Source organism: Crassostrea angulata, chromosome 3, assembly GCF_025612915.1.
Source record: "Crassostrea angulata isolate pt1a10 chromosome 3, ASM2561291v2, whole genome shotgun sequence".
Classification (NCBI taxonomy): domain Eukaryota; kingdom Metazoa; phylum Mollusca; class Bivalvia; order Ostreida; family Ostreidae; genus Magallana; species Magallana angulata.
Genome location: NC_069113.1, coordinates 11,364,371 through 11,390,938, shown reverse-complemented (window position 1 = coordinate 11,390,938; position 26,568 = coordinate 11,364,371). Strand labels below are relative to the sequence as shown.

The 26,568-nt window shown below is 33.4% G+C and overlaps 1 protein-coding gene across 10 annotated transcripts in view; it reads right to left on the bottom strand.

Annotated features, from left to right (window-relative positions):
• Window positions 1-976: 976 nt before the first annotated feature.
• LOC128177834 (sodium channel protein 1 brain-like) overlaps window positions 977-26,568 on the bottom strand; it is a 50,391-nt gene continuing 24,799 nt past the window's right edge. For 4 of the 10 annotated variants that reach the window (XM_052844707.1, XM_052844709.1, XM_052844705.1 and 1 more), the window contains 26 exons: window positions 21,992-22,206; window positions 21,446-21,574; window positions 20,969-21,102; window positions 20,346-20,561; window positions 20,099-20,159; window positions 19,834-19,978; window positions 19,597-19,731; window positions 18,053-18,580; window positions 15,600-15,690; window positions 14,596-14,613; window positions 12,878-13,122; window positions 12,344-12,514; window positions 11,783-11,976; window positions 11,360-11,510; window positions 11,015-11,243; window positions 10,860-10,921; window positions 10,488-10,762; window positions 10,302-10,319; window positions 9,296-9,437; window positions 8,977-9,150; window positions 8,755-8,877; window positions 8,322-8,651; window positions 7,790-7,927; window positions 7,493-7,603; window positions 6,133-6,403; window positions 977-4,651 (listed from right to left, as the gene is read on the bottom strand). In XM_052844707.1, the coding sequence (XP_052700667.1) occupies window positions 3,387-4,651; window positions 6,133-6,403; window positions 7,493-7,603; window positions 7,790-7,927; window positions 8,322-8,651; window positions 8,755-8,877; window positions 8,977-9,150; window positions 9,296-9,437; window positions 10,302-10,319; window positions 10,488-10,762; window positions 10,860-10,921; window positions 11,015-11,243; window positions 11,360-11,510; window positions 11,783-11,976; window positions 12,344-12,514; window positions 12,878-13,122; window positions 14,596-14,613; window positions 15,600-15,690; window positions 18,053-18,580; window positions 19,597-19,731; window positions 19,834-19,978; window positions 20,099-20,159; window positions 20,346-20,561; window positions 20,969-21,102; window positions 21,446-21,574; window positions 21,992-22,206 (5,571 nt within the window). In that variant the 3' untranslated portion in view covers window positions 977-3,386. The remainder of the gene's footprint in view (window positions 4,652-6,132; window positions 6,404-7,492; window positions 7,604-7,789; window positions 7,928-8,321; window positions 8,652-8,754; window positions 8,878-8,976; window positions 9,151-9,295; window positions 9,438-10,301; window positions 10,320-10,487; window positions 10,763-10,859; window positions 10,922-11,014; window positions 11,244-11,359; window positions 11,511-11,782; window positions 11,977-12,343; window positions 12,515-12,877; window positions 13,123-14,595; window positions 14,614-15,599; window positions 15,691-18,052; window positions 18,581-19,596; window positions 19,732-19,833; window positions 19,979-20,098; window positions 20,160-20,345; window positions 20,562-20,968; window positions 21,103-21,445; window positions 21,575-21,991; window positions 22,207-26,568) is intronic. The other 6 variants (XM_052844710.1, XM_052844714.1, XM_052844712.1 and 3 more) reach the window with 6 other exon arrangements.

Genomic DNA, 26,568 nt, shown 5'->3' with positions numbered 1-26,568 from the left:
ATTTAAGAACAATATAAGAATTGTATTTTGGGGTATATTGTAGTTATTTTCTATTTCAAAATTGTTGTGTCATTGTAGTTGAAGCTTGTTAATCAACAGCTGATCGAAAAAAAAATTTATGTGCGTAATTTTTTCAAAGTGCGTTGCCACAATGCTTGCATTTATTTTTACCACTTTTACGGGTTAATTTGTTTCCTCAATTGCTGCGCACAATTTTAAATACTCTTATTTATCAATTCCTTCAACCTCCCAACATCAAGCATAGGAATTTTATAAGAGGCCTATGGGTTACATTGCCCACCCATGCAAAACTGTCAAATTATCAGTAATATATTACATATTCTAAAAACAACCATTTATACATGCATATATAACGGGGGCTTTAGTTTGCGCTATTTTATGATGCTCACCAATCGCCACTATATGTTGCCCCACCCCCACTTTTTGGGGAGCATGTAAAATAAGGAAATAAACAGTGAATGCAAAGCTAAAGTATACTACGCCCCTCCCCTTCCACCAGTTTTGATTTTCACGATTTCTAGAATTCCCCCCTTGTTTGTTTGTTTATTTTTTTTTTGGATGAGGCTGCCCCCCCCCCCCTTTTAAAAAAAACGATGCTGTGTGCCTGGAATGAGCAATGTTAAACCCAAATCTTGTATTCTTCTTAATGTTATATTTGCTAAACTGTTACAATGTATATCAATTCTAATATTTCATAATAAAATAAACTAGAGGCTGTCCTAATTTCAGGGTAATGAGATAAAAATAATAATCAACTGAATAAATTGACATAATTTTGTGAACTTGATGGCAATTAGCTTAAGGCTAATTATTTTCTCTGTAATGTCTTCACTTGGTCTACGCATATTTCACTGTGTAGAATGATAAAGTAGGATAACTGAGTTACTTAAAGGTCGAGTTAAGAATCTTAATATGAAATAACAGCCCACTACAAAATAATGAACAAATAATCATATGTAATGCAAAACAATTTATTTGGTAAAAAGTTGACATATGCCAGTTTGGCTTGTGATGAAAATTATAAAGATGTGAAGAGAACAGGGAATTCAGAACAAACATGTTATGTCCTCAGAAACACAGTTTGTGAAGCTTAAAAAAAAAACAAATCAAATCTACATTTGGCCTCTTAATTAACATTTGACTTTTGTGTAACATTAGGGAATGAGTAATGGTATTCACAACTAAACATTTGATAGAGAGAGAAAAAGAAAAAAGGGGGATAGTGGGAGGATTTTTTAAATCAATTTCTAAATGCAGATATCTGACGAACCTCTCATCAAACACAAAACCGGGGCCATTATAAACTACAGTATGTGTGATTTATAACCCAGTTAGATAAAAAACAAGTTGCACAAGGCGATAACAAAAAAAAAATATCACATTCAATATCAACATCTTCCTTGTATAGGATTAATAATAATAATATATACATTCATGTTCAGCTTTTTCCTTCAAACACTCAACAGCGCCCATGTAAATCAATATTATATTAAACAACTGTAAAATAACAAACATAAAATATTGAAAATAAAAAAAAAATATTTTGAAATTCCAATGCAACTTCATGAATGTGGACGGATGTCTCATTTCAAATCACATCTCTGAGGGGTAGGGACTAGGATGAGGGGTGGGGTAGGGGGAAAATACATTGGAATATTCTAAATGCATGATGGTCAGACCAGCAGACGTAACTTGGTGTGTGATATAATAATATGTAACAGTCATTTTTCTGCATAAGTTTATCACAGTACTCTTATCATTAGATAATACTGAACATTCGTATTGATGCACCAAATCATTTTGTCCACTACATAGGTACAACATCAAATCCAAATTAAAAGGCCAACTGATATGTCCAACAGAAAAATCTAATTTCTCTCACTTTTTTTAATCAAGTTTTTGCCCTGTCGAAATTTTGTGTCATGACATGCTTCCATTCCACTTAGTTAAATGTCTTTTGATGTGAAGTTTCATGATTCTATAAAATTTCTATTATTTATCATTATGCAAGGATCAACTGAGTTGTAGAGCTTAACTAATGATGCATTCATTAATTAAAAGGGAAATAACCCTTACACTATAAGTCACATTTACTCAACTGTAGGAGTTTTGATACAGTTTCATGGTTCCATATTAGATACGATTTTTGGTGAAATCTGTCTGTTAATGCAGTAAAAAAAAAGATGGCAGGAATGGTTGTCTACTGTGCATTGTTCCTAGCCTGTTCCTAATATAGGAAAAAAACTACACCATTGACAATAGTTTTTATATACCTTCCTGAAAATGTACTAAAAAACTTTAAAAATTTCATTCAAATAATTTTGATTCAAAGCATGTTACCAAGATAAACTTAGATATCAGTAGAATCAGGGGGATTTCTAAGTCTCAGATAAATTTAAAGCTTAATGATACACAATTGATCTTAAACAACAAAATGAGTAACCTGAATTTTGTTTCTGCTCTCAACCATTTCTACTGACAGAAACGTTTCCAGTCTACACTACACAATCATTCAGAGAACAATGCACACCTCACAAGTATCAATCACTCACAAATGTTATAGCAATTAGTGATGGAAAATCGGAAAACTTTTACTGTCAATTGACAAAGTGGGCACATTATAAAGGTAAAGAATCCTTTGTAAGAAAATAAATCTTTTGATCATCCATCCATAACTCTGCTCAAACAAGCAGAAGGATGGTCAATTTAGAAAGTATGGACAAGAAAAATTGTAGATTAAGGGTTAAGAATTAACAACAGTAATTATAAGCAATCATTGACAGAGGAAGACGATCTGCGATTTGTTTGTTTCTAGATTGTCACTGACAACCCGTCCATCACTAATTGCAAACAAAGCAAACTTGGACAAAATGAATAAAAACGAGCATAAATGGTTAACATGCTTAGTTAGTTATTTTTTTTTCGTTGAGAAACAATGCACAATCTAACAGGACAAATTAATTCAAGAGTGCCTTCAGGTTTTATCACATTTTGATCAATAAGTTTTTGGCATCAGTGAATTTTGACACAACAACTTTTTGTGAATATTGAAATAATTCACACGAAGGACTTCATGAAACCCACCCTCTGCCTGGGTATAGCGGTCAGTTCTGGGGATTCACACTCGCCCGATAAAACCCTGCAGGCTATGTGCACTGCACGAGTTTCTTTTGTTGTAAAGCTATTTTGTATGAATACGAAGATTCTTTGTATAAATACTGACATTTGCATTTTACTTCACACAGAAGTGCCCGGCTGTGGATATCTATGCAGCACTCTGAAGAGAAACCCTAGAGGTGCCTGTTGTATTAACCAACTACTATGTACTAAAAGAAATTGCACCATATTTTTTCACTTCAACAACATCATAATTCCAACTCTTTATCTGATCCTTTTGTTGGATAGATGGGACCCACGGCCGGCACTTGTAAAGTACTTTTGGACATCCTCTGAGAATTCCCTGGGGTGGTCAATGTAGTTTGACTTTTGATACTGTGTCTGCTTGTTGCACTACTTGGCCTTGATGAGCTGAAGAAGTTGCTTAAAGCACTATTGAGGCGCTTGCCAAGATTAGCAAGACTTGCACCTCTGGTTTTAGAGTTTTTATCATTTTCGTCGGCCTCTGCTTTTTGCAGTGCCATCTTGGTGAGGTTTCGGAGCTGCTTTTGAGTTTTGAATGTTCTCCAGGCACGCTGTAATGTCTTTGCAGCCACGTCTTCTTTCTTTTTCTGCATCGTACTCGATGTTTTACTTGTGTTGACACGTGTTGGGAAGGTTTCTTGGAACTTCTCTTCCATCTGGGACTTCAGCTCCTTGAATTCTTCCGTTTCCTCCACTCGGCCCAACACATTTTTACATAATGCTATCAACACGTCCAAGCAATGAATTTTGTCTCCTTCAACAATTGGAAGATCAAATGCCACTAGAGCGATTTCATTAGGTCTTGGAATACCTAATGGGGGATCTAGCTCCCCAACAAAGTGAGAAAGATGTTCATATTTGATGAACTGGGTAGCTAGAGGGTCATACTTCTCCCATACCACATAAAATTCATCAAAGTCATCCTCTGTTATTCCTACTTCTTCTGCCTCATGGGCTTGGTTGAAATTCTCCAGGATGATAGCAATATACATGTTTATCACCACTAAGAAAATGATAAGAATGTACGAAACCATGTAAAACACTCCAAACGCCGGAGAACCACAGTCGCCTGTGGAGTACTTGAAACGCGACACTCCGTCTGGACGAGTGGCAAAGTCAGGGTCACAATCTGGTTCACTTAAAAACATGGTCTCCAAAATGTCGTTCCAACCCGCTGATGTTGACAGACGCAGAAGCAGCACAAAACTGTTGGCAAATGTTTGGAAATTGACAGTGTCATCCATCGGAAGTTCAATTTTCATGTTACCAAACACTGACATCCCGATGATGGCATAAATGTACATGATCAGACACAGCAGAGCGCCGATGTTGATCAGGGCTGGTAAGGAGATGATGAGAGCAAACAGCAGCTTCCGGATGCCCTTTGCCGCCTTGATCAGTCTCAACACACGACCTATCCTAAACACTCTCAGGACTCGAAGCAGTGTCGGGTTAAAGCTATTGGCTAGAACATCTGCCAACACAATGCCTGCAAAACAAGAAATAATCCTTTATGATAAATTCACAACCTCAAAACTTTTATTAAATATGAACATATTTTGGTTATGACGTGTAACTATTCAAGTTCAACAATATAAAAACATGACATTTTCTACAAAACAAGAATTTTAATAATTGAAAATTAAATTGACATTGTGAGATTTTGTTATCTCTTTTTCTTTTTCTTGTCATCTGTATTTTTATTTACTAGAAGGAAATGAAAAGCATATACATTATAACACACATCTAGAAAGGAATACGAAAATAAAAATAAATGAATAAATAAGCATCAGTTGGATAAATTGAGCTTCTTGTTTTGTAGGTATGTCCATTGTTTTTCTAAAACAGATAAGCACTCATAAAAAAAGACAAAACTTGGTGAGAAATATAAAGAGAGAAATATACTACATCAAAAGTAAGCTTTAAAAAGCATAGGATAGGTCAAAGAACACTCAATACACTAAGATTACAACTAGAGGTAACAGAGGGTACAGATTCATTGTGTATCTATCAATAAATAAGCATAGCGAGATCAAAATAGTCCGGTGATTCTGTCAATACACTTCCTTATGTATATCATTGCATTTTTAATTATAATGGATATCAAGCGCTTAGTAGTATCCTCCCTTTTAAATATATTCTATTTCATGAATCAAGCTTATATACAACATAACCATTGATTCTGGAGGCTGACATTTTTTTGGTGTGGTTTTGCCTTTACTACATAAAATGTGCACGTCTACAAAATATAACCAGGTCACAGTTCACTACCGAAGATATTTTACCTGCTGCCTCGACAATTAATACTAAAGAATTACAAGAAAAGTAATAATCATTCTATAACAATCTTGCATTACATGCATGTTGTAAAGTAAATTATATAAACTGTATTTTTTACATGCATACATAATAGATACCTGTATTTGATTTTGAAGTGGTGCAAGATCATAAAGCAAAGATATAGCTTTTTTAGTGTATACATGTATTGCCAATTCATGCAGATGCTATGTATGAAGCAAATTTCACATTTACTGGCTATCAATAGAATAAAATTTGACATTTTGAGATGAAGAGAAATCACGTCTGAAGTTCATGCTTTCATGCAGGCATGCTGAAAAAGTGACTTAAGGTATAGCTCAGCTATTAGCTGAAAAATATTTTGAAAGTCTTAGAATTGTTTGTGTTGGTGAGAATGACAATAGGCTGCTTAGCAACACACTTGTTAGTAGTTCCCATAACCACGGTAACTACTGCCTAACAACACTAACAACACAGTTCACACCTGAACAGGTATCATCAGAGGTTAACAGGTAGATATGTTAATATTCTGACATTTTCTTAATATAATTACTTTGAATAGGGATAGATAAAGGAAAACCTGGATTTAACAGGGATAAATGTATTGATTTGAGAGACTGTTAGATTACACTTGATACAACAAGTCAATGTTTAGTGGTGGTGATAACATACCCAAGAGTGACAGGACAACAACCACAAAGTCAAAGACGTTCCAGGGTTGTCTGAAGTAGTGATGTCGCAGGCCGATGATCTTGATCACGCACTCAAGGGTGAAAATAGTCGTGAAGAGGATGTTGAGAATGTCCAGGATGTTGGAGACGTAATCAGTCATTTTGTAATGGTCGACAGCCATAGCTATCATGTTCAGGAATATCACAATCACTATGCATAGGTCAAACTTGGAGCTCACGGAGACATCGTAGAAGACGGCCTGGATAGCAGCCTGCAAAGAGATACCAATGTTAAACAATCAATGCCTGCAAATTTAATATACCAGTACCAGTATCTACAGCAACCCATATAAAAAATTTGGGGGAATTGGTTAAATTTGAGTTTCTAAATCAGCTGTGTTAAGTTTTCTACATTATGATGTGTGAAAAAAAGAACAACATAGATCAAGTAAAGTTTAATCTTGCAATCAATATATAATTATAAAATAAATGAATATTATCAAATAATCAAACTTCTTCAAGTAATAAACAACCTGATACAAGACTTGCCATATTGCAAAGAAATACATTTTTATGTGTAAATTTCATTGTAAACAGACCTTTTTTTTGTAAAATGGTGTATGAACAACACATGGACTATTATAATAACAAAAATAAATTTATCATATATATATAATTTATGAGGACTATACATGCATGCAAAAAGTGGATAAAGATATAGACAGCCACAAAATGCAACGCTCACCTCCTTCTGATGGGAAAGAACAGTCACAAAAGAAAGTAATATATTGAAATATTTTGAAACAGGAGATGATGAACACTATAATGACATCATAAAGAGTCATCAAACATAACAGAATTTCACAAATGCTGCCTCACGCACAATGAAATTATAATATAAAAGCATGACTCTAACAAATACAGGATTCTTGCAGAAAATGCACATATACTGAACACAATGCTACATTGAATTGAGATTGAAATCAAAGTAGCCAAAAAAAGGTAGAGATTTTTAATTTTGTTTAGGAGAACATTTGATACACGACTATTTTACTCTCTATATATTAAGTACTAAATGAGATGGCCTCATAAGGTCATCTCATCATGCTACTAACACCCTATCAAACTCACCAGACAACCTCGAGCCTGAAATAGTGCAGGGTACAATATTCAACAGTTCTAAACCCACCTACAGTATCTACAGGTAGTGTCACTTCTAGAATTTCAATCATCAAATATGCAATTTTATCATTGGCAAAAAAATTGATTAGTAAATCCTTGTCGCATGCAAAGGCACAGCTTACACATGTATTAGCTACCGGTATTTAGATGAGGTATAAAGTTTCGTGTGCAATGTTTACCTTTGGTCTTTTGATGGTTTTCTGAGGTTTTTTGGATCCAAGCTTTTTTAGTGTGTTCATGTAGTTCTTCTGACCTTGAGTCAAGAACATGTCCAAGGCACTGCCATCATACTGTCAAAATCAAACACAAAGGCGTTCAAGTCAGTATACTGACAAAACTTTTTCACTCTGGACACCATTTGTCTTCTCGGCATTAGTACAGATGTGTAAAACTGACAAAACCCTTGAACCAAATCTCTCTTTGACTGACATAAAATAGAATCACAACCATAAATGGTGAATCATTATTCTACTGACCTTTTTCTTCAATGCATTAAAGTTGTCAATGATGACACCAATAATCAAGTTGAGTGTGAAGAAGGAGCCAAAGATGATGAATGCCACAAAATATAGGTACATGAAGAGGTTGTTCTCAAAGCTTGGCTGCTCATCCACCTGTCATGAAAAAAATAGGCATTAGTTGATGCTAAAGTATGACAGCATGTCTTCTTGATTCTTATCTATAAAAATTTAAAAAATATAGACTAACTTTGGTAAATGTATACATAGCTTATTTTTCATTACATTGTATCAAAATCTATTTTTCTTCATTTCACTCCTTATACAAAGACATAAATTAACTTTCCTGCAAATTACACAATTGAAGCATATAGAATTAATTTGCATGCAAATTCATATCCATATAGACCAGATCACTGCAATGTATACCTTTAATGATTCTTAATTCTAAATTAAAATCAACTGTTTATATTAAAATTGAAATCAGAGACCATTAGCATGAGGAGTTGTTTTCATTTCATTGTAACCACAACGAATTCCAGTTAATTACCTTTGTAGAATCTATTGCATCATCCATCACCTCCATCCAGCCTTCATAAGTAGCCACTTGAAACAAAGCCAAGTAGCCATTGAGAACATTGTCAAAGTTGATATTGGAGTTGACCCAGGAGTAGTTGTGGGTGGCAGCCATAGCCAGACACTGCGACTTGTTGGCCACCACGCTCGGCAATAGTACCTCCCCGGAGGAATCCTTGCATTTGTAGAACCGCCCAGAAAAGAACTGGACACCCATTATACTGAAGATTAGCCAGAAAACCATGCAGACCACCAGCACGTTCAAGATAGCTGGGATAGCCAACATCAAGGCATTCACCACAATCTGTCGTAAAATAGTTACCAATATATTATATAACTGAATTGTTTGATCAAAAGGACATGCTACCAGTACCTAGTCATGTTAGATATAAGTTTAGAATAAATACCCTCATGCTCTGCCATCTTGATATTGCCCTCAAAGGTCTAAATGCCCGGAGAGTCCTGAGTGACCTGAATGCTGATATATCTTCACCACCAGTAGCATCTGCTATCAGACTAGCTAAAGAGATCTGCGGAAGAAAAAAGAAATCCAAAACAGGGATACTTAAATGTTTCACTTTTTGATTCAATCAAATCTAAAGGAAAATGTCTGAGAAGCAGTTACTTACTACAACAATGGCAAAATCTAGAATTGTCCAGAAGCTGGTGAAGTATTTCTTAAATCCTAAGGCAACCCACTTCATCAACATTTCAACGGTGAAGAGCACAGCAAAGATGATGTTGGTGTAGTACAGAGCAGCCTCGAGCTCTGGGCGAGTATAGAGATAAACATCTTCAAAGGCCTACAAAACAACATAGTACAGGCATGATTTTTCTCATTTTTTAAATGCAAGAACACACATTTAAAAAAAAATACTTTATTATAATCATTGTAATGCATTCTCTACTATATTAAAAAATTTCCATTTAAAAAAAACAACAACTTACCAGTGACATGCTGCTCAAGCCAATGCACACAAGAATGAAATATTCAAAAGCTTTGTGCTCAACTATTTTACACATGAAGAAACGAAATTTGTTCCATTTTTTTCCAAAGTTTGATTCATCAAAGTCTGACCAAAGAGCGTGGCTAAAATAGAAAAGCATTCATTGTATTAGAGAGATGATACACACACACACACACACACATATATATATATATATATATATATATATATATATATATATATATATATATATATATATATATATATATATATATATATATATATATATATATATACACACACACACTGATTATGAGTTAGCTCCCCTTTTAATACTTCAATACAAAATGAATTTCTTGCAAATTGATATGTTTTAAAGATATATCATTTTATTTTATAAAAGCTAATGACCTAAATAAAAAAAATAAGGAAAATGTGCTTTTTAAATGATAAACTAACCTATCATTTGAAAAAAACTAATATTTTGTAGAGGTGCAATATTCTATAAATAAACTCCCAAAGTAAAAAAAAAATTGAAACTACACATACTGGTATTTAAAATAAAATTTGTGACTCATGTTTGGTAAAAAAAAAGCAACTTTGTGAGTAATGTTATGAAAATTATATTTTTTTAATATAAGATTGATGATTTGATTAAAATATTGAATACAAAACTGATTAGTATCTGTTAAGTCCATTACATTTTTGCCCTTTTCAGGTTTGGTTACCGTTGAAAAATCATATTAATTTTTCACAAAAATTCAAAATCATTATAATTTTTTCACGCATTTGATAAACAGATTTTTAAAAAAAGTATGATGACACAAATCAACCACTACATGGGGAAAAAAAATGACACACTACTAGATATTAGAATGTAGAAACGATGTTGCTTAATTATGACAATTTCTTCACATTGTAATGAATTTTCATTGGTACTGTATGTTACAGCAAGCAAGCCAATGTGAAGAATTCTTGTTACTCGTGTGCTTGATGAAAATTCTTACCCAGTCAATTTCAAACATCTGTTAGAAGTAAACATGTGCAAGTATTGTAAAGGTACCGTCCTTGAAATCAGTACAATAAAGCTTAACTGCATCATTACAAACAGATTGCATTATTGCCAATTTTAAACACATTTCGGAGTAAATCAAATTAAGTGTTCAATCTTCGTTAAGTAAATGTGTTCATACTTTGCCATGCAGAATGGAGGAAGGCAGTCCTCTACCACGGTCTCTTTGTTTTCATCGTCTTCATCATCCATACCATCAGCTTCAGCTCCAAGGGCCATGCCATCCTTATCTTTCTTCTCCTTGGAGTCTTTACCATCCTTCTCTGCTTTCGATGTACTTCCAGAGTTACTTGCTGTTGAATCCTTTGCTTTAGAGGCTTTCCGTGCCGCATCAAAATCAGAAAACTTGTCTCTTTTAGCTTTAAATGCCTCATCAACTTCTTCTTTTCCATCCTTCTAAAAAGAGATGAATATTGTTTTATTTACCATAAACATCTATTCTTACACCAATACTTTGTCATCAGAAAATAAATGACTGGGTTATCTTTCTTACGTGTTTGACGCCATTTGCTTTCACAGTTCCATTTGCTACAGGTTTATCCTTGGCTTGTTTGTCTGTTCAATGACAAAACACATATTTCAGAGAAAAAAGAAATGCAATCAGTCTTCTTTCAACTTTTTATGACAAGTTTAATAGTAATTCATTACCATCCTCCAAGTCTGTCATCCCAATCTGTTTTTCCTCATCCATCTCATCCGGTCCCACAGAGGCGGTTCTTGCCGTCTTTTTCCTGAATTTACTACAGCAGCAACAGCACAAATTTTTGATCTTGGCGAAAGCCAGAGCTAGCTTATCGTCCTCTGCATCAGTGTCCCCTCCTTTCAGAGATTCACTCCCGAAAGCGTTGAGTAACAAGGCAAGGAAAAGGTTCAGAACCTGTCACAAAAAAAAACAACATACATGGATCAGATATTGAGTCTTTCCTGTGTTCGTCTCATACGTGATGGTGCTTAAACTGATGGTGTACGTATTGCATGCTAATGAAGACTTACAATGAAGTATCCAAACACGAGTGTGGGTAGGAACACCACCATGCAGAGTTCATCGGCCGCCCTCATACAGTTCCACAGCTCCTCTATCCACTCACCACACAGGATTCGAAAAATCAGCATTAAGGCATGGAAAAACGTGTTGAAATTCCATCTGGAAAAGCATTATACTCTCATTTTAAAAGCATTTATGTAATAAATATATTCTAAAAATACACTAACACTATAAATGTTTTTTCTTCTTTTTTTTATATATAAAAATCAATTCATACTGCAAAATTTTATAAGAATACATCAATTTAGAACAATTCTTTTAAACCAAACAGACATGTATTTTTACCGTACACAGTTGTTCATGATAATGACTTTTATTTCCGGTGAGCCACAAGCAATATTGGTTTTGATATATCATTTATGGACATTTACCTTGGTACCCCATCCTCTCCAAATTTATCTGCAGTGTAGCTTTTTCTAAACAACTGGAGTCCTATCACTGCGAAGATGTAGATGATAATTACAAGGATGACAGTTAGATTTCCTAAAGCTCCAAGAGTGTTCATAATGATGCTCAGCAAAACCCTCATGGTGCGCCAGGCTTGGGCTAACTTGAAAACCCTCAACTGAAAAAAGAACAAAAAATCATGCACAAAGGTTCAACTTTGAGAAAAATAAACCAATAACTCTGTTAAACACTTTTTCAATACATGTATTCTTTATTAAAGTACCAGTATCATTTACTGTAGATTCCTTTAAATTGATTTCATGCAGTTCTGCTGTTTTAAATCAAATCGCGAGAATATATAGAGAACTTTTCTTAGAATTTCATATAGTTCACAACTATCAAAGATCAAAGCAAGATTTTAGAGTGTTGCTGCTTGTGGTTTTTAGTGAATATTATTCTTTGCTTTTGATTAGGAATCTACAGTATTCAAGAAAAAAAAAGTATCATTCATCAAAGGTAGAAGGGGATTCCATTTAAGCACTGACCAGTCTGAATGTCCTGATGACGTTGACTCCTTCCACATCAGACAGCCCAAAGTCCAGCCAGCTGGCCACAACGATTACCAGATCAAAGTTGTTCCAGCCATTGGAGAAGTAAAACTTTCCAAAAGCACACAACTTCAACACAGCCTCCAGAGTAAAAATAATAGTGAAGACCTAAAAAGTGAACAGAAAGTCATGAAACCTCCGAGACTATTTGTTATGTCAATCAGTTGTTATGATTGTCCAAACCCTGACTCTTACAGTATATCTGTTTTTTGTTATTTTTCACGAAAGCCACAACATTTTCAAAAATGAAGTAAAGATGTAACCGTTCTTTTTTTGCATCATTCATTTTTGCGATTTAAAAAGTTTCTAATACATGCGTACAAGAAAAAAAACCTAGCTGATATAACTTCAGTGAATTGTATTTTTTCGTGATGTGAAAAGTGTCATAGAAAAAAAGCAAAAAAAAGATCGCTACAAAAATTACTGGATATACTGTATCTATCTTTAGCAATTTCTTAATTTTCGACATACAAAGTTGGCCCATGTGGTGGCATCCACGAGTCCCTGTGGCATGTTGTGGTACTCTATTCCCATAAAGATGGTGTTGATCAGGATACAGAAGGTAATGAACAGGTCAAACAGGGGGTCAGAGACAAGGATAAAGACCAGGTTCTGGACCCTCAGCCAAGGGATGTAGCACTTGCAGCACCCTGCCAGACACTCGTGGTTACGGTCCACTAGGGTATTGGGCTCATTTTTTCCTGTGCTTTCTTCACCTGTTCAATCAAAATGATAATGGAGATGATTAGAGACATTCAAATATTTTCATCAACACATGCAGTAATCAGAATGAGAAAATGATGCAGACATGTTAAGTTTGTGCAATTTATTTAAATAATGCAATACATCCTGATCAATAGAGTCATTTGTCTGTGCTGTAAACCAAAGCTTTGTTGGAGGAATTGGAAAAAGTAATCAAAATTTGAACAGTAGATTAATATTTAAAAAAAAATAAAAGGACCCACAAGATCACATGTGAAAAATACTTGATTTTGATTTATTTGACTGAAATTTTCAAATTGACATGCACATAAAAGAGATTAATTGATCACTATCCTATCTACTGTAATAAAATTGAATACCCAAACATTGCAAATAGATAGATTATTATTTCATTATTTAGATATACATGTACTTATCTATCCCAATGCAGCTTTGTTTATATAGATCAAGATCTAAGGATTAGTAAAATGCTATATCTTTTAATCTAATATTTGCTCATTTAACTATTATTCATTTCAAAATAAGCGTTGCAACACAGCCATTAACCATCATTATCTTCATAAGCCCCAACATTAAATCCTTTGATATTACAATAGTAGCTTAGAGGGTATTTTTCTTGTAAATTCTATTGGTGGAAACCAATCACATGATCAACACATGTTTACTTCCAGTACCCTTCACCCTTAGCTAGGTTATATTCATGAAAAACTCTTCTGTTTTTCAAGGATTTTTTTATTTTACAAGTATCATCTCACCATTATATAGATGTATTACTTGTTTTAATCAAGCAGCTTTGTGCAAAATCACCTTTGAATTTGACAAGTTTATAGTGCCATATTCTAGACCTTGTGATATTATTTACATTACACCACAGGTGTCAAACACATGCATTCAAACCAGTGAAGATATGGAGATATTGATAATTAATGTAATATATTGAATTCAAAATATTTTTGGTTCAAATAATTGACTTTTTATACCTCTTTCTTTCCATCCTAAACTTTGAAAGCGTTTTTATCGTAATAATCATTAAGATATTGTAAGAATTGCTATCTTTATCCAGCATTTTTATAGATAATTATGCTTTAATTATTATTACAATACGTTTTGTCCGGTCTATTTCTGTCTTTACCATAACTTGATTAAAAGAAAAAATAATTTATGAAGTGAACATAAATTAAGGGAACATCAAAGATGTAAATGAACAGAAACAATTTTTCTTGCTGCAAAGACTTACAAGTAAGCAAATATAATGATAACAAAGCATAATAATTCAGCATACAAATATAAAAAGTCTAGAATAAAAAGTAACAGGTAACAGTCGAATCTTCAGCCAAGAAGGAAGTTTATAAGTAGGGATCGATGATACATTTTAGGAAGGGAGGAGGTGATATAAATTAACCCAATGGAGGGCCGGGGTTCCAATAGAGAAAGCAGACACTGAGGAGGAAAGTTCAAGATCTTACCACTGTTTTTTAAGCTTCCTAAAATCAAAGATGTTAGATACATATTACATGTAGACCTCAATCAAGGCACATAATTCAAAAAGTGCCACATGGGTGAAACAATTGATAGGTAGTTTTATCCAAACAGCACTGTAACATTATAAGTCTTAATTAACATGAATGCATGCATGCCTCTACAATGTAAAATTTTAAAGATCATCTACATGTGAATGTATATGGGAACTTAAAGGATGATAAGAGAAAATGTGAAACACTGCAATTCAATTTCAAAAGCTACGGTAAATGTCACTCCTTTGACCTTTGGCACCTATTGGTTTAAATCATCTTGGACTTGCTATGATCGAATCAAAATGCCTCACGCACAAGAGATTAATTACTTTGGTGAAGGTAGTCAATCTTCTTACATATCTGATTAATTCTTTTGTTTAATTCTATAAATGGAGTTGGTGTATGTATACTAGTACATATTATACCAAACAAACTAGCTGTTACAATTCTTAATTTATAAGAATTATGTCAACTTTACTTGGTTTCAAAAATCATGATTTTTTTAGAACAATATTTAAATGATCACTGTTATGAAATGGATATAAGTTTTTTTTAACTGGATAAAGTGAAAAACCAGTGCAATTTTAACCAAATAAAATAAACACCCTACATTCTAAAGGATCTAGTATACAATTTCTTCCTGAATATCTAGAATTCTAAACCTCTTATCTAATTTCTCATCTGTTCTACAACAGATTTGTACCAATTAAATTTACTACATAATCTCAAAACGCACACAAAAAACAAACCAAAAAGGTCGTTTTTCATATAAAAAAAAAAAATAAAATCTGGTTAATACCAGGTTTTTTCCTTTCCTTTGAATAAGAACCTGCAAGATATAGACAATCATTTCTTTAACATCATTTATTTTCTTAGGATTGAGATTATCCTGTGTGTGTTACACATGTGTGTGTGTGAGAGTGTGATCGCTAACTGTATCCCTGTCATGAATTTACCTTTGATGATCTTTGGGGGTGGTTTCTTTGGCTTCTGCTTGGCTGATTCAGTGTCATCACTATCACCAAGATGTATGCCCGAAGAGGAAACCTGTAATAAATCAAACTATAATCCTCAGAAACAGAAAAAACGAAAAAAATATTCCATTGCAAATGCATAAATACCCGAAACAGAAAACAAAAGTAACTGTTATAAATAATAAATAATAACTGAATTGTATCCATTCTTCAAAAATCTAATTTGTGCAACATAAGCAAAAGATTCTGATGAAAAATTAATTTTTTTTTGCAATTTAATCTGAAATCTTGAAGCCAGGCTGTGAGGAAAGTACTGGTGAACAATTACATGTAATTGCATTGTTATAACGCACATAAGCAAAAATAATGCTCATTTAGCTCATAATACTAATATGTAAATTCAAATTTTGTGTTTGAGAAGTTTTGATAGCAGCTAATTCACTTGCTTAAAGAAAAAAAACCAAACCCCTATAATGGGACCTTTGGTATTCATTAAACCATGCAATGTATCACAATACCATTATGTTAACAGGCCAATAAAATCCCTCTATATTGAACCACAAAAACTTATTATCATTCAATAATTTATGACGTCAATACACAGACAAAATTATTTTTAAATCAGTTTAAATAAAAGAGGCCAATATCAAATTTACAGTTCAATGATCCAATTTCATAAAGAACTCTAAAAACCCTATCGCAGCCAAATTATCAATATTCCTTCTATTATGTTACTAATTGCATGTCAATACCCCAATCTTAAAATATACATACATAGTCAAGCATTGTCCAAATTTCATAGATATTTATCCATAGCTAATCTGTATGTATTGAAATAGACAATAAATATATAAAAATGATGAATATGATTTTATGTAGAAAAGTTCTACAACCTGGTGATGTAGTTAATGTATATAGAAGACCAAAACGAATACAGTACTGCTGGTGTTGTGATTAAAGACAAGTTGTTTAATCAAACAAGAACTGTGCAACTCTAAGAGTTAGCCAATCATGCATTTAATTTGTTAAAATCATCTTTCATTTTACAAAAAAAATATATATAAAAAACTGGCATGCTTGAACATTTTGCATCCAAAACAGTTAAATAACACCCAGGGTATGATTAATCAATCAGAATTGCTCTCTGTTTGTGCAAAATGATAGTCAAAACATATTACTTCTCTACTTTGTGTTTTAGAGAGGAGAGTGGGGGGTCTTTGCTACAATGAAACACAGAAATAAAAGGCATCATTACAGGCAAGTGAGAGAGAGACACACAACCCTCTGTATGCTTTAATACCTATATATGTACCACCTACACTCCAGGAGGAGAAAAGCACCTGTTTTGTAAACTGGCTTACTTTTTTGTTTAAAGCAGATAGTTGTCTAATGTGACGTTAGATGCCTATTTTAGATCTACACAATAGATTTGACAAATAGGAACAAGTTACGATCCAAACAGGAGCATTAGGCTGACCTTCATTGTCATTCAGTGTGTAGCAGTGCTTTTAAAGTATAAAGGGTTTCAAGCTACTCACAACCATAATATATCGAGGGGTGCTATTTTTCACTGCATTTGGCTGCTGAAAAGACAAACTTGGTTCTACAAGGTCTGACAGAACATACTACGAAAGACTTTTTGAAAAATTATGTTTTAAGATTTTTAGGTAGACTCTATAGATTTTTCTTTCAAATTATAGCTACCATAGTCTAAATATGTTCAGAATTTCGATATTTTATTCTATTTATGCATCAACAAAAAGAACTGCAATCATCCCAGTAATGTCTTACTCAATGCCATATCTGATTAAATTGGTAAACTGGGGCTCAGCTAATCAGACTGACATTCTTGTTAGAATGGTAGTCTTTTGAAAGTGTGCAGAGAATTGAATTGAGAAAAAGGGGGCTTGATGAGTTATTGAGCTTATATAAAGTGACTGCATGCAATCAAAGGGTAGAATTCATGCTAAAAGAAAACAGATAATAATTTCCTAACAGATCAATAGTGGCCATTAATTGGTCTTGGAAATTAATCATTGACAATCAACATACAAATTACATTCTCCTCAATGGCAAATATTCATGGTCTTTTGGTTGCACGTCTTTCCCTTTTTAGATCAATGATTTGAAGATGTCATCGCCATTTTTTCCCCCAATCATCCCTTTTAACTCTGATGCTGGCAGGCAGTTGTGTTTGCTAATACAAATACTTACTAAGTCCCTGCTAGCAAAGTCTCCCGACTGCTAGCAACTTTTGGTTGGTGAGATGCGGTGAGATATATACGGTACATTTAACCAGGTTAAAAGCTACAGCTAAAGCTACTAGTACAAACCTCCACCAGATGAGCAGTTAATAATCTGCTGTACAGAGCTAGATATCTGAGGGTTAGTAAGCTGGAGCAGATTAATGCCTTGTCAATGAAACAAAAACTTACATTGGCCAGACTGTCCTGCTTCAGAAATGGCTTTACAGGCGTGGTCGTCTTTTTATCTAGGCTGTCAGTGTTAAGACCATGTGACAAGGACCCGGTGCCAGAATCTGCTTTGCGTGGGTTGGACTGGCTGTCAAGGCTGATATTATCAGGCTCATCCTTATCCTTGCTACCTCCTGAGTGAGAGCTTACATTGCTCTGCACTGAGTATCCGCTATCCTTGCTTGGCATTTTGACCATAGGATTACGACCCCTGCCATGATTTTGCATAGTTTTTCCATTTATTGTAACAGTTCCAGATTTAGAATCGGTACCTACTTTTGAATCTTTGGAGTCCTTGTTGTTGTTGGTCCCATTTGACTGTTTTGTGTCCTCTGGTGGTTTCCATTTTGTGGCTTTAGCTTCCTTTTCTTTTGCATCTTCCTTTTCTTTAGCTTCTTTAGCCTCTTTAGCTTCTTTTTCTTTGGCATCTTTTGCATCTTTTGCTTTAGCATCTTTCACAGCTTCTTTCCTTTCCTTTTCCTCTTTTTCCTACATAAACAGTTTTAAAATGATAGAGTTAAATCAATCTTTATCCATGTTCAAATCATTCCCTATCAGGTTACTTCCATGAACTCATTATATTTCATTGGAGACCATGTTTTTAAGAATTGCCATTGCAAATTTCAAGTTTGTGGTGATGTACTGGTACATATGGAGGTACATGAAAGTCATATTTAATATGAACATTAAGCCAATTTAACACAAACTTTTATTAATACATTTATGATAGGAAAGGCTATTTCACTAAAATTGCCAAAGAAGTTAAATTGGCACAGTCTTTAAATAGTATAACTGAAAGTACCGGTAAATAATACTTTAAGTATATGTATATAGAATTAAAATTAGAAAATAGGATGATCGAGATTTTATCTAATTAATATTATTAAATCATACATGTATATAAATTTTAGCAATGTTATTTTTAATAAAAAATAGATAATAAATGTTCTAGATTTGCATGCTTCCTATACTTCATGATGTATGGTAAGTTGACCAAAGGCACTTTATAATAAATATGGCATTTAGACAAAGGTCTTTTGGTGAGAGCTTATAATCATACTGATATATTTTATTTCACTTGTCAAATACATGTTTATATAGCTTAATTACATTTCATTGACAATATATATATGTTTATATAGCTTAATTACATTTCATTGACAAGTTATATATATATATACCGGTATATATTTTATATATATATATATATATATATATATATAACTTTGCAGTATGTAAGGTTATAAAGGATAAGCTTTTGTAAAGCTAGGCCATTACTTCTATGGTTACCAAGGTAACCAATAATATTGGCCACCACCCACCTCTTCCAGCTCACGCATTTCTTCTTCCAGCTGTTCAAACCGTTTAATTTTGTTTAAATTGGATTCATTTTTATAAAAAAAATTATTACTTAGATCGATTTTTCTATGGTATTTTCAAAAATAATGATCAGAACTATGATTGTTGTCTGAGTTGATGTTACAGGGTTGACCATTTGGACCTACCCTATTGGTGTTGACTGCCTCCTCCTCGTACGACATTGCTACAACGGCCAGCATAAGGTTGATCAGGTAGAACGACCCAAAGAAAACAACAATCACGAAGAACAAGACATTCAACGGACCCATCGCTCGGATAATCTAACAACACATAAAAAAGGAGAGACTATGTGTATTTTTTTTTACTTAAAATTATCAATAAAGAGAATGATTTATATATACAATTTTCCTTTGATATATTACCTTGTTATAAGAGTCTTCCCAGAAGTCCAGAGTGATCAGCTGGAACGAAGTCAGCATAGCCCAACCAAAATGGTCGAAGCTTGTGTAGCCATAGTTGGGGTTCTCTCCTATATCTGGAAGGCAGGTGTATCCGCCGGGGCATTCACTGAAAGAAAGGATATGGATCACTTAACATGCACTGAAAGATTACACTGAATTCACATCTAGGGTGAATAAAGCCTAATTAAAATGACAAGGTTAAACCAATGTAAGAGTAATTCTTTACCCTGATGCTGAGGCATTGCCACAAATCAAGTATTCTCCTTCTTCATTCTGGTACCAATTAGCTGAAAATTGAATTGAATATTTAATTATTATTAAAATTAATAAGTATTTCATCATGCAGAAAAAAGTATCTATACAAATGCTGCTGTGTCCCTCTTATTTTTATGTGCTTATAGGTTTATGAAATTAAAAATTGGTATCATTAGCAAAATCAATATATAAATCTATATATCCATAGTGCAGCATACAAGAGTTTTTGATCCAGTCATTGTAGTAAGCTGTGTTGGACAGGGAGGCGGTTGCAGTGTATGCTGGGACATCTGCCACGCATTTCTGTCGCAGGACTCCCAGGTACACTTGAAGACCGAACAAGGCAAAGATCATCAGACAGAAGGTGGTTAGAATGATGACTTCGAATAAAAGTTTGAAAGCCCGCAGTAATGCACCCACAATTGTCTTCAGCCCTGCAATAATGAATCAATCAGAAAGTCTAGAAATCAATTCATCACACCGTAAAAGTCATGAAACATTGAGAGTTGTCTGCTAGCTAATGACTGCCTCCAGATTAACTGTCAAATCTGCTTGGCAGAGAAACAAAAATATATTAACCATTTCAGAGCATTCAAGGTTTTAGTTCATTAACTGCTGCATGTGCTGATGGTTTTGTTTATCTGTTACTAATAAGTCTTTTTATCTATTATCTTTTCATGTACATCTATAAAAAGAGCCCAATTAAGGTTACATCGTGTTTACAATATGTATGTATACATGTACTTGTTATACAATAGCTGTATTGATCATGTCATGGGAACACTGATGCACATACAAGTATTTATTGTACTGAAATAATTCTATAATTTAGGAAATGTACCTGGAACTATGGAGACTGTTTTGAGAGCTCGCAACACTCGGAAAGTTCGTAACATCTGAGGATTGAAAACACTTCCATCCTCTTCTCCTTCTGCACTTGGAGTTGACGTCATATCTATGACTATGGTGATATATCTAGGATAGAAAATGAAAAAAACAAACTGACATACCGGTAACTCTTGCGAAGCATACATCGTCTTACATTGATCTCTATTACTCTATACCTTTTAAATTTAACCGTTTATCAAAATTGTTTATACCACATACAAATTTTTTGCTCTCAAACTTTTATTCATTGCAGTATAGTTTCACTTAAAGGATTATGAGAAAATATCAAATAACTTTTTACTCAATCTTGTAACCAGATATCAATTACCCACATTTTTAATTAATCTTTCCTTCATGATTTTTTTTTGAAAATTCATGCTACAATGTATAAATTTTAAAAATAATTCTTAAAGTAACCCTGGATACTTACGCCGATATAATGACGATAAAATCCAACCAGTTCCAGGGATCTCGTAAATATGTAAACTTGTTTATTATTAAACCACGTGCTAGAATTTTTACAACACATTCCATGGTATAAATTCCTAGAAAGACATATCTGGAAAAAATAGGACATAAAATTAATGTTAAACCAAGAGTGGAAGTGGCTTCTCTCATCGTTCTAAAAAAACCATGCATGAAATCTTATCATTTGAAATCATGTGTTATCAAATTTTTCGAAGAAATATGTAAAGGAAAAAAAAATCAAAATTTTAATTTTGAGCAATTAAGGATTTGCTTGATTGATGTGACAGCTTTGAGACAGATCTGTTGAGAAGATTACTGTAACAGTTAAAATTTGGCAATAGATTTTTCTATAAGTTGTTATGAAAAAAAATCAGTGAATTTCAGAATGTACCTATTTACAAACATACGTATATGCATGACATTTATTGATGTACTTGATTTATAAAAACAGACGCTGTTTTTGATGCCAAATGTAATACACAATGTAGATTTACAGTATTTGACTTACTCTGCAGTTTCTGAGGCAGGGTCATCTGGCATAGCTAAGAAGACACAATTACACAAAATTGTCAATATGACTAGATAGTCAAAAAACTGATTGGTGGCAATGTACACAGACAATTTTCTAACTGGATTCCAAGGCGTTAAGAGCCCCAGAGCTTTGGTTGCATGGAATCGGTGAATGTATTTGTTACTGAAGCGAGGAGCGATCGCCACAAAAGTCTGAAAAATAATAATAAACCAGTGATAAGTCAGGATTTAATCAACAAGTGGAGATAAGTAACATATATCAAATCATTCAAATATTGATGAGAAACCAAGACTTCATTAGATCTAATATTACTCTATTTTTCCCACAGCTGCATAAGGTAACATATGACAACAGCATTGTGGAAATATATGTGATGGCATGCAATTTATTTTCAATTTGATGAACAGCTCATTTTTGATTTAATCGGATATAACTAATTTTGCCTAGGGCAATATATCAACAGATTACTACACATAAAACTTATAATAATGACATTGTGCTAATGTATGTATCTTTGGGTTAAGATTTCACAAACTCTAGCACTTGTGTACCAGTGTGTTTGATTTTCTTTGATTATACAGTGGGATTCATCATGATCATATTGATTTAAACCCGAACTATAAAACATTAATTGCCTGAGTGCTATAAGACAACAGTGTGTACACGATACAGAGCAATGATCTGATCAGCATCAGTGTCTACATGTCGCTTCCCGCACTAGTATCGACAGATACCCCAGTCGTTTTCCTGGGTGAATTCTGTCGGTCAATATTCGAGTTATTGCGACTCCCTTCTAAAGAATGAACAAGATAAGAGGGGAGATAGCCTTCACGTGCAATTACTCTTGTAAATTTACCATCTTTGTTCAATTGTTATGCAGAGAATCTTGGCTTTTTAAAAAACAATATGATCTTAAACAGATAGTATCGTACAACATTTTGGCATATACATTTCTGGTACATAAAACATTTCTGCACTTCGAACTGAACGATAAAAGGATTAAGTTAGCCTGACTGTAACAAAACCTGGGACAGAGTAGTTTCAGAACTGCTGCGTAACAGTTACGAATAAGGCGTTAATAGGCAGGCCAGAACTATTTCTATTGTTGTCCTGCTCCTGTATAGATTGTGTAGCTTGAGGGTTGTTGATATCCATATCAAATTTAATATGTCCACCACAGGAATGTGAAATCGTGGGGAAATTCTTTTAATCAAAGTTGCCTTTTTCAAAAAAGTACCCACATTGAAATTTTTGCTACACATGCTGATATCATTATGTTTGTATTTATAAAGTGATGTTTTTACAGAACTGTATGGAATCAAGAATATGAGCATTCAAGTTATTTTTCTGATTTATTTACCCAATAATGTTCTAGATTTCAAACCTTAACAAAAGGGGCCATCATAAAAAAGGTGTCCTTACAACTATAAAAGGATTTAAAAAGCGCTGGACATGATTGCACTAAGGGATTAAGACCAATACATTATTTCCAATAACCTTTAATCCTGTAAGATACATATACCACATAAACTCAAATCCAATTCAATTTCCACCAAAGTGTCAATACTTTTCTTAACCCTATTTCTTTTTTCTTTGACCAATGATAAGATACTATGGATTCCAAACGAGTAATAAGTTTGTGTTCATTTTACTTCTGCACAAGTATATACTGGACAGATTTGTTTCTAGATTAAAATTAAATGACCACTTTGTGCAAGACCATCATTATGCAAGTTTAATGACTTTGCTTATATGTATTCAGCCTATAACCAAGGATTTAAACCAACACCACAAGGTCTGTGACCCTGGAAATGGCCAAATTTATGCTTGTATAGACACTTGGTCGTTGGCACTACGTGTGCTGGTATATCACTGCTTGTACTGGTATATCAATGCTTGGGTAGATTCAAGACCGATTGATTTCCTACACAATGAAATATTACCGGTACTACATGTAATGTTCTAAAGTGTAAGATACAGACATCATGAATTGATAGAGAATAATGCAAGGACATGCAATGAAAGTTATTTCACATAATAAAATATTGCAATCTATCTATATGATAGATTGTACACTAAAACCAGATCTAAGATGTAATTTTAGACAGCAATACCAAAGCATAATTAACGAAATCATGACACTTATTCATTATAAGTTTTTCAAAACTTCAAGCTTGTCAACAGCTTTAATATTCTTGTGAGGATTTGACTTTCTTCTGGGGAAGATGGGGGTGGGGTATTGTTTTCTATTTATGATGGTTACCTTGATATAAATCAAAATTTCTACCTAACTGGTAAAGTGGCATTTTTATCATTATTAAATCAATTCTTAAATACAGATTCTATAATAATCAAAAGAGATGTTCATGCCCGTTTCACTTCTGTACAAGTATTTGCAACATATTTACTTACTTAACAAACTAAGGGTATTAACTTTATGAAAGATGGCTGTAATAAATTTGCATATTATTTTGAACAAAAGACTTTAACCAACACAACAGGAACTGTGACAAAAAAATTGGCAAAACCAAACACAAAAACCGCTGTCACCAACTGTAACATTGAACAATAAGAGGATTAAGATTTTACCCCCAGATCAAATACAGATTTGCTTTTGTTTAATCAAAAAGGTTTAATAAATCTTTATGTGTAACATGTACTTTAAAACAAGTGCATGACAAAAACTGAAAGAGAAGTTTCTACATCGAGAACAAATCCTGCTTGATCTAATAATCACCATAATTATTGGTACAAAACAGAGGAAATCATCAAGACGGGCCAACCTTTCGAGAACATGGGTAGCGGCCCATAATGAAATAATCAAATGGCCTTCAATCCTATAATCTTCATATTATCCTGTTACAATTGTAACTGCTTATTTGTTGAAACTATGTGTGTGAGAGAATTCTGAAAGTGGGGCTTTTAAAATAATTGATTTTTTTTTTAATGAAAATCCATCATTATAGAATATATTATAAAAAGCCATTTCATACAATATTACACATATTTCTAAAAATCTTTCATAACAGTTTTATACTGGTATTAAATTACATTGTTCACTGGCCATTTCCTTTATGATAAAACAAATTTGCAAGATAAACTGATTAAATGTTGCATAAGCTTCATGATTCTTTTCTTGTTAAACTGTCTGCAATGCATAAGTATGTACAAACATGATGCTATGCAGGCATTTGTAGACTGTTTTACTATTCCAATATTGACAGTGTTCTTTGAATGGGACGGTAGCTTCACATTATCTTTGTCTGCATGGTAGTCGAGTTAAACAAACTGTTCAAAAATAGTTTGACTTTCTCTCACATCAAGGGCCTACTTTTTACGTCTAATATTGAAAAAGGTGTTTATTCAATAGAGGGGTTGAAATCAAACTAAAAAATTACTAAATATTAATCATCTCTGGCAATAAATTTTACAGGATATGAGGCACAAAATAATATAAACTAAGCTCTCAAAGTTACAATTTGAGACTTTGAGGGTATTTAAATAATTTAATTGCCGATTTTATCTGCTATTTAGGTTTTAAAGATGTGATTTGATGTATGTAATTGACATTTGCACAGATCTTGTTCAGATATCAATTGAACTTCAAAATTGTTTGTAATGTAGGATATACTAGAGACAAAGAAAAAGCCAATGATTCTTAAGGGAGCTTGCAATTATCAGATCATGGACCTAACCTCCTAACAAAACTATGTGAAGAAATGTATTGTGCTTAAGCAATAAAAGGGGCATCTTAAGATCAGTGCGTTGCAATACAATTAGATTACAGAGCATAACGGATCCTACGAGTTGGCTCTGTCAACTATAAAAAATAACGACACAGAACTGAATTTTAAATATAAATTCAATATCCATGTCGGTTAACACGGCCACTACTTTGTAATCAGAACATCGGAAGATTTGCATTATTTGGATTCAGAACACCTCTACACGCTTTGATCTGTCAGTCCTGAAAAGTCTACAACAGACTGGTGCTACCATGATGAACCAAGTCAAAGAGTGCAACAGTCCCATATCTGATCCCACCTTACAACAGAGGGATGAACAAAGAAATCTAAATTCATTCTTTCCACCTAATATTATGGCAAGAGTTCCACTTTACTTTTTCTTACTTTCAAAACTATGAGGGCAAACCAAAGAGTCAAAATAATGTCTAACAAAGGTATGATGAAGATCACTTCTGGACAGTGAAATCCACATAGTTTGGATATAAAGCGAAAATATTTCTATATGCACTAGAATGAGTTTATTTCCTAATACAAGTAGTTTAAGGTTTAAAGCTACAAATGTTTATTTACCAGACGTGACAGTTTAATTGTATGGTATTCAAGTGACATCTTTATACTTTTGATCATCATGAGATTTCGAAATATTGGTTGACGTATTCATTTCTTTACATTTAAATATTCAAATTCAAAATGATGAACCCTTTAAATATAGGTAACTGAATAAACTTTAAATTAATTAATAAGATAATTTGATCAGCGCGTGTGCACTTGACCTTGCTTCTATTTGTCTGTAGTTGGTAAATCTTG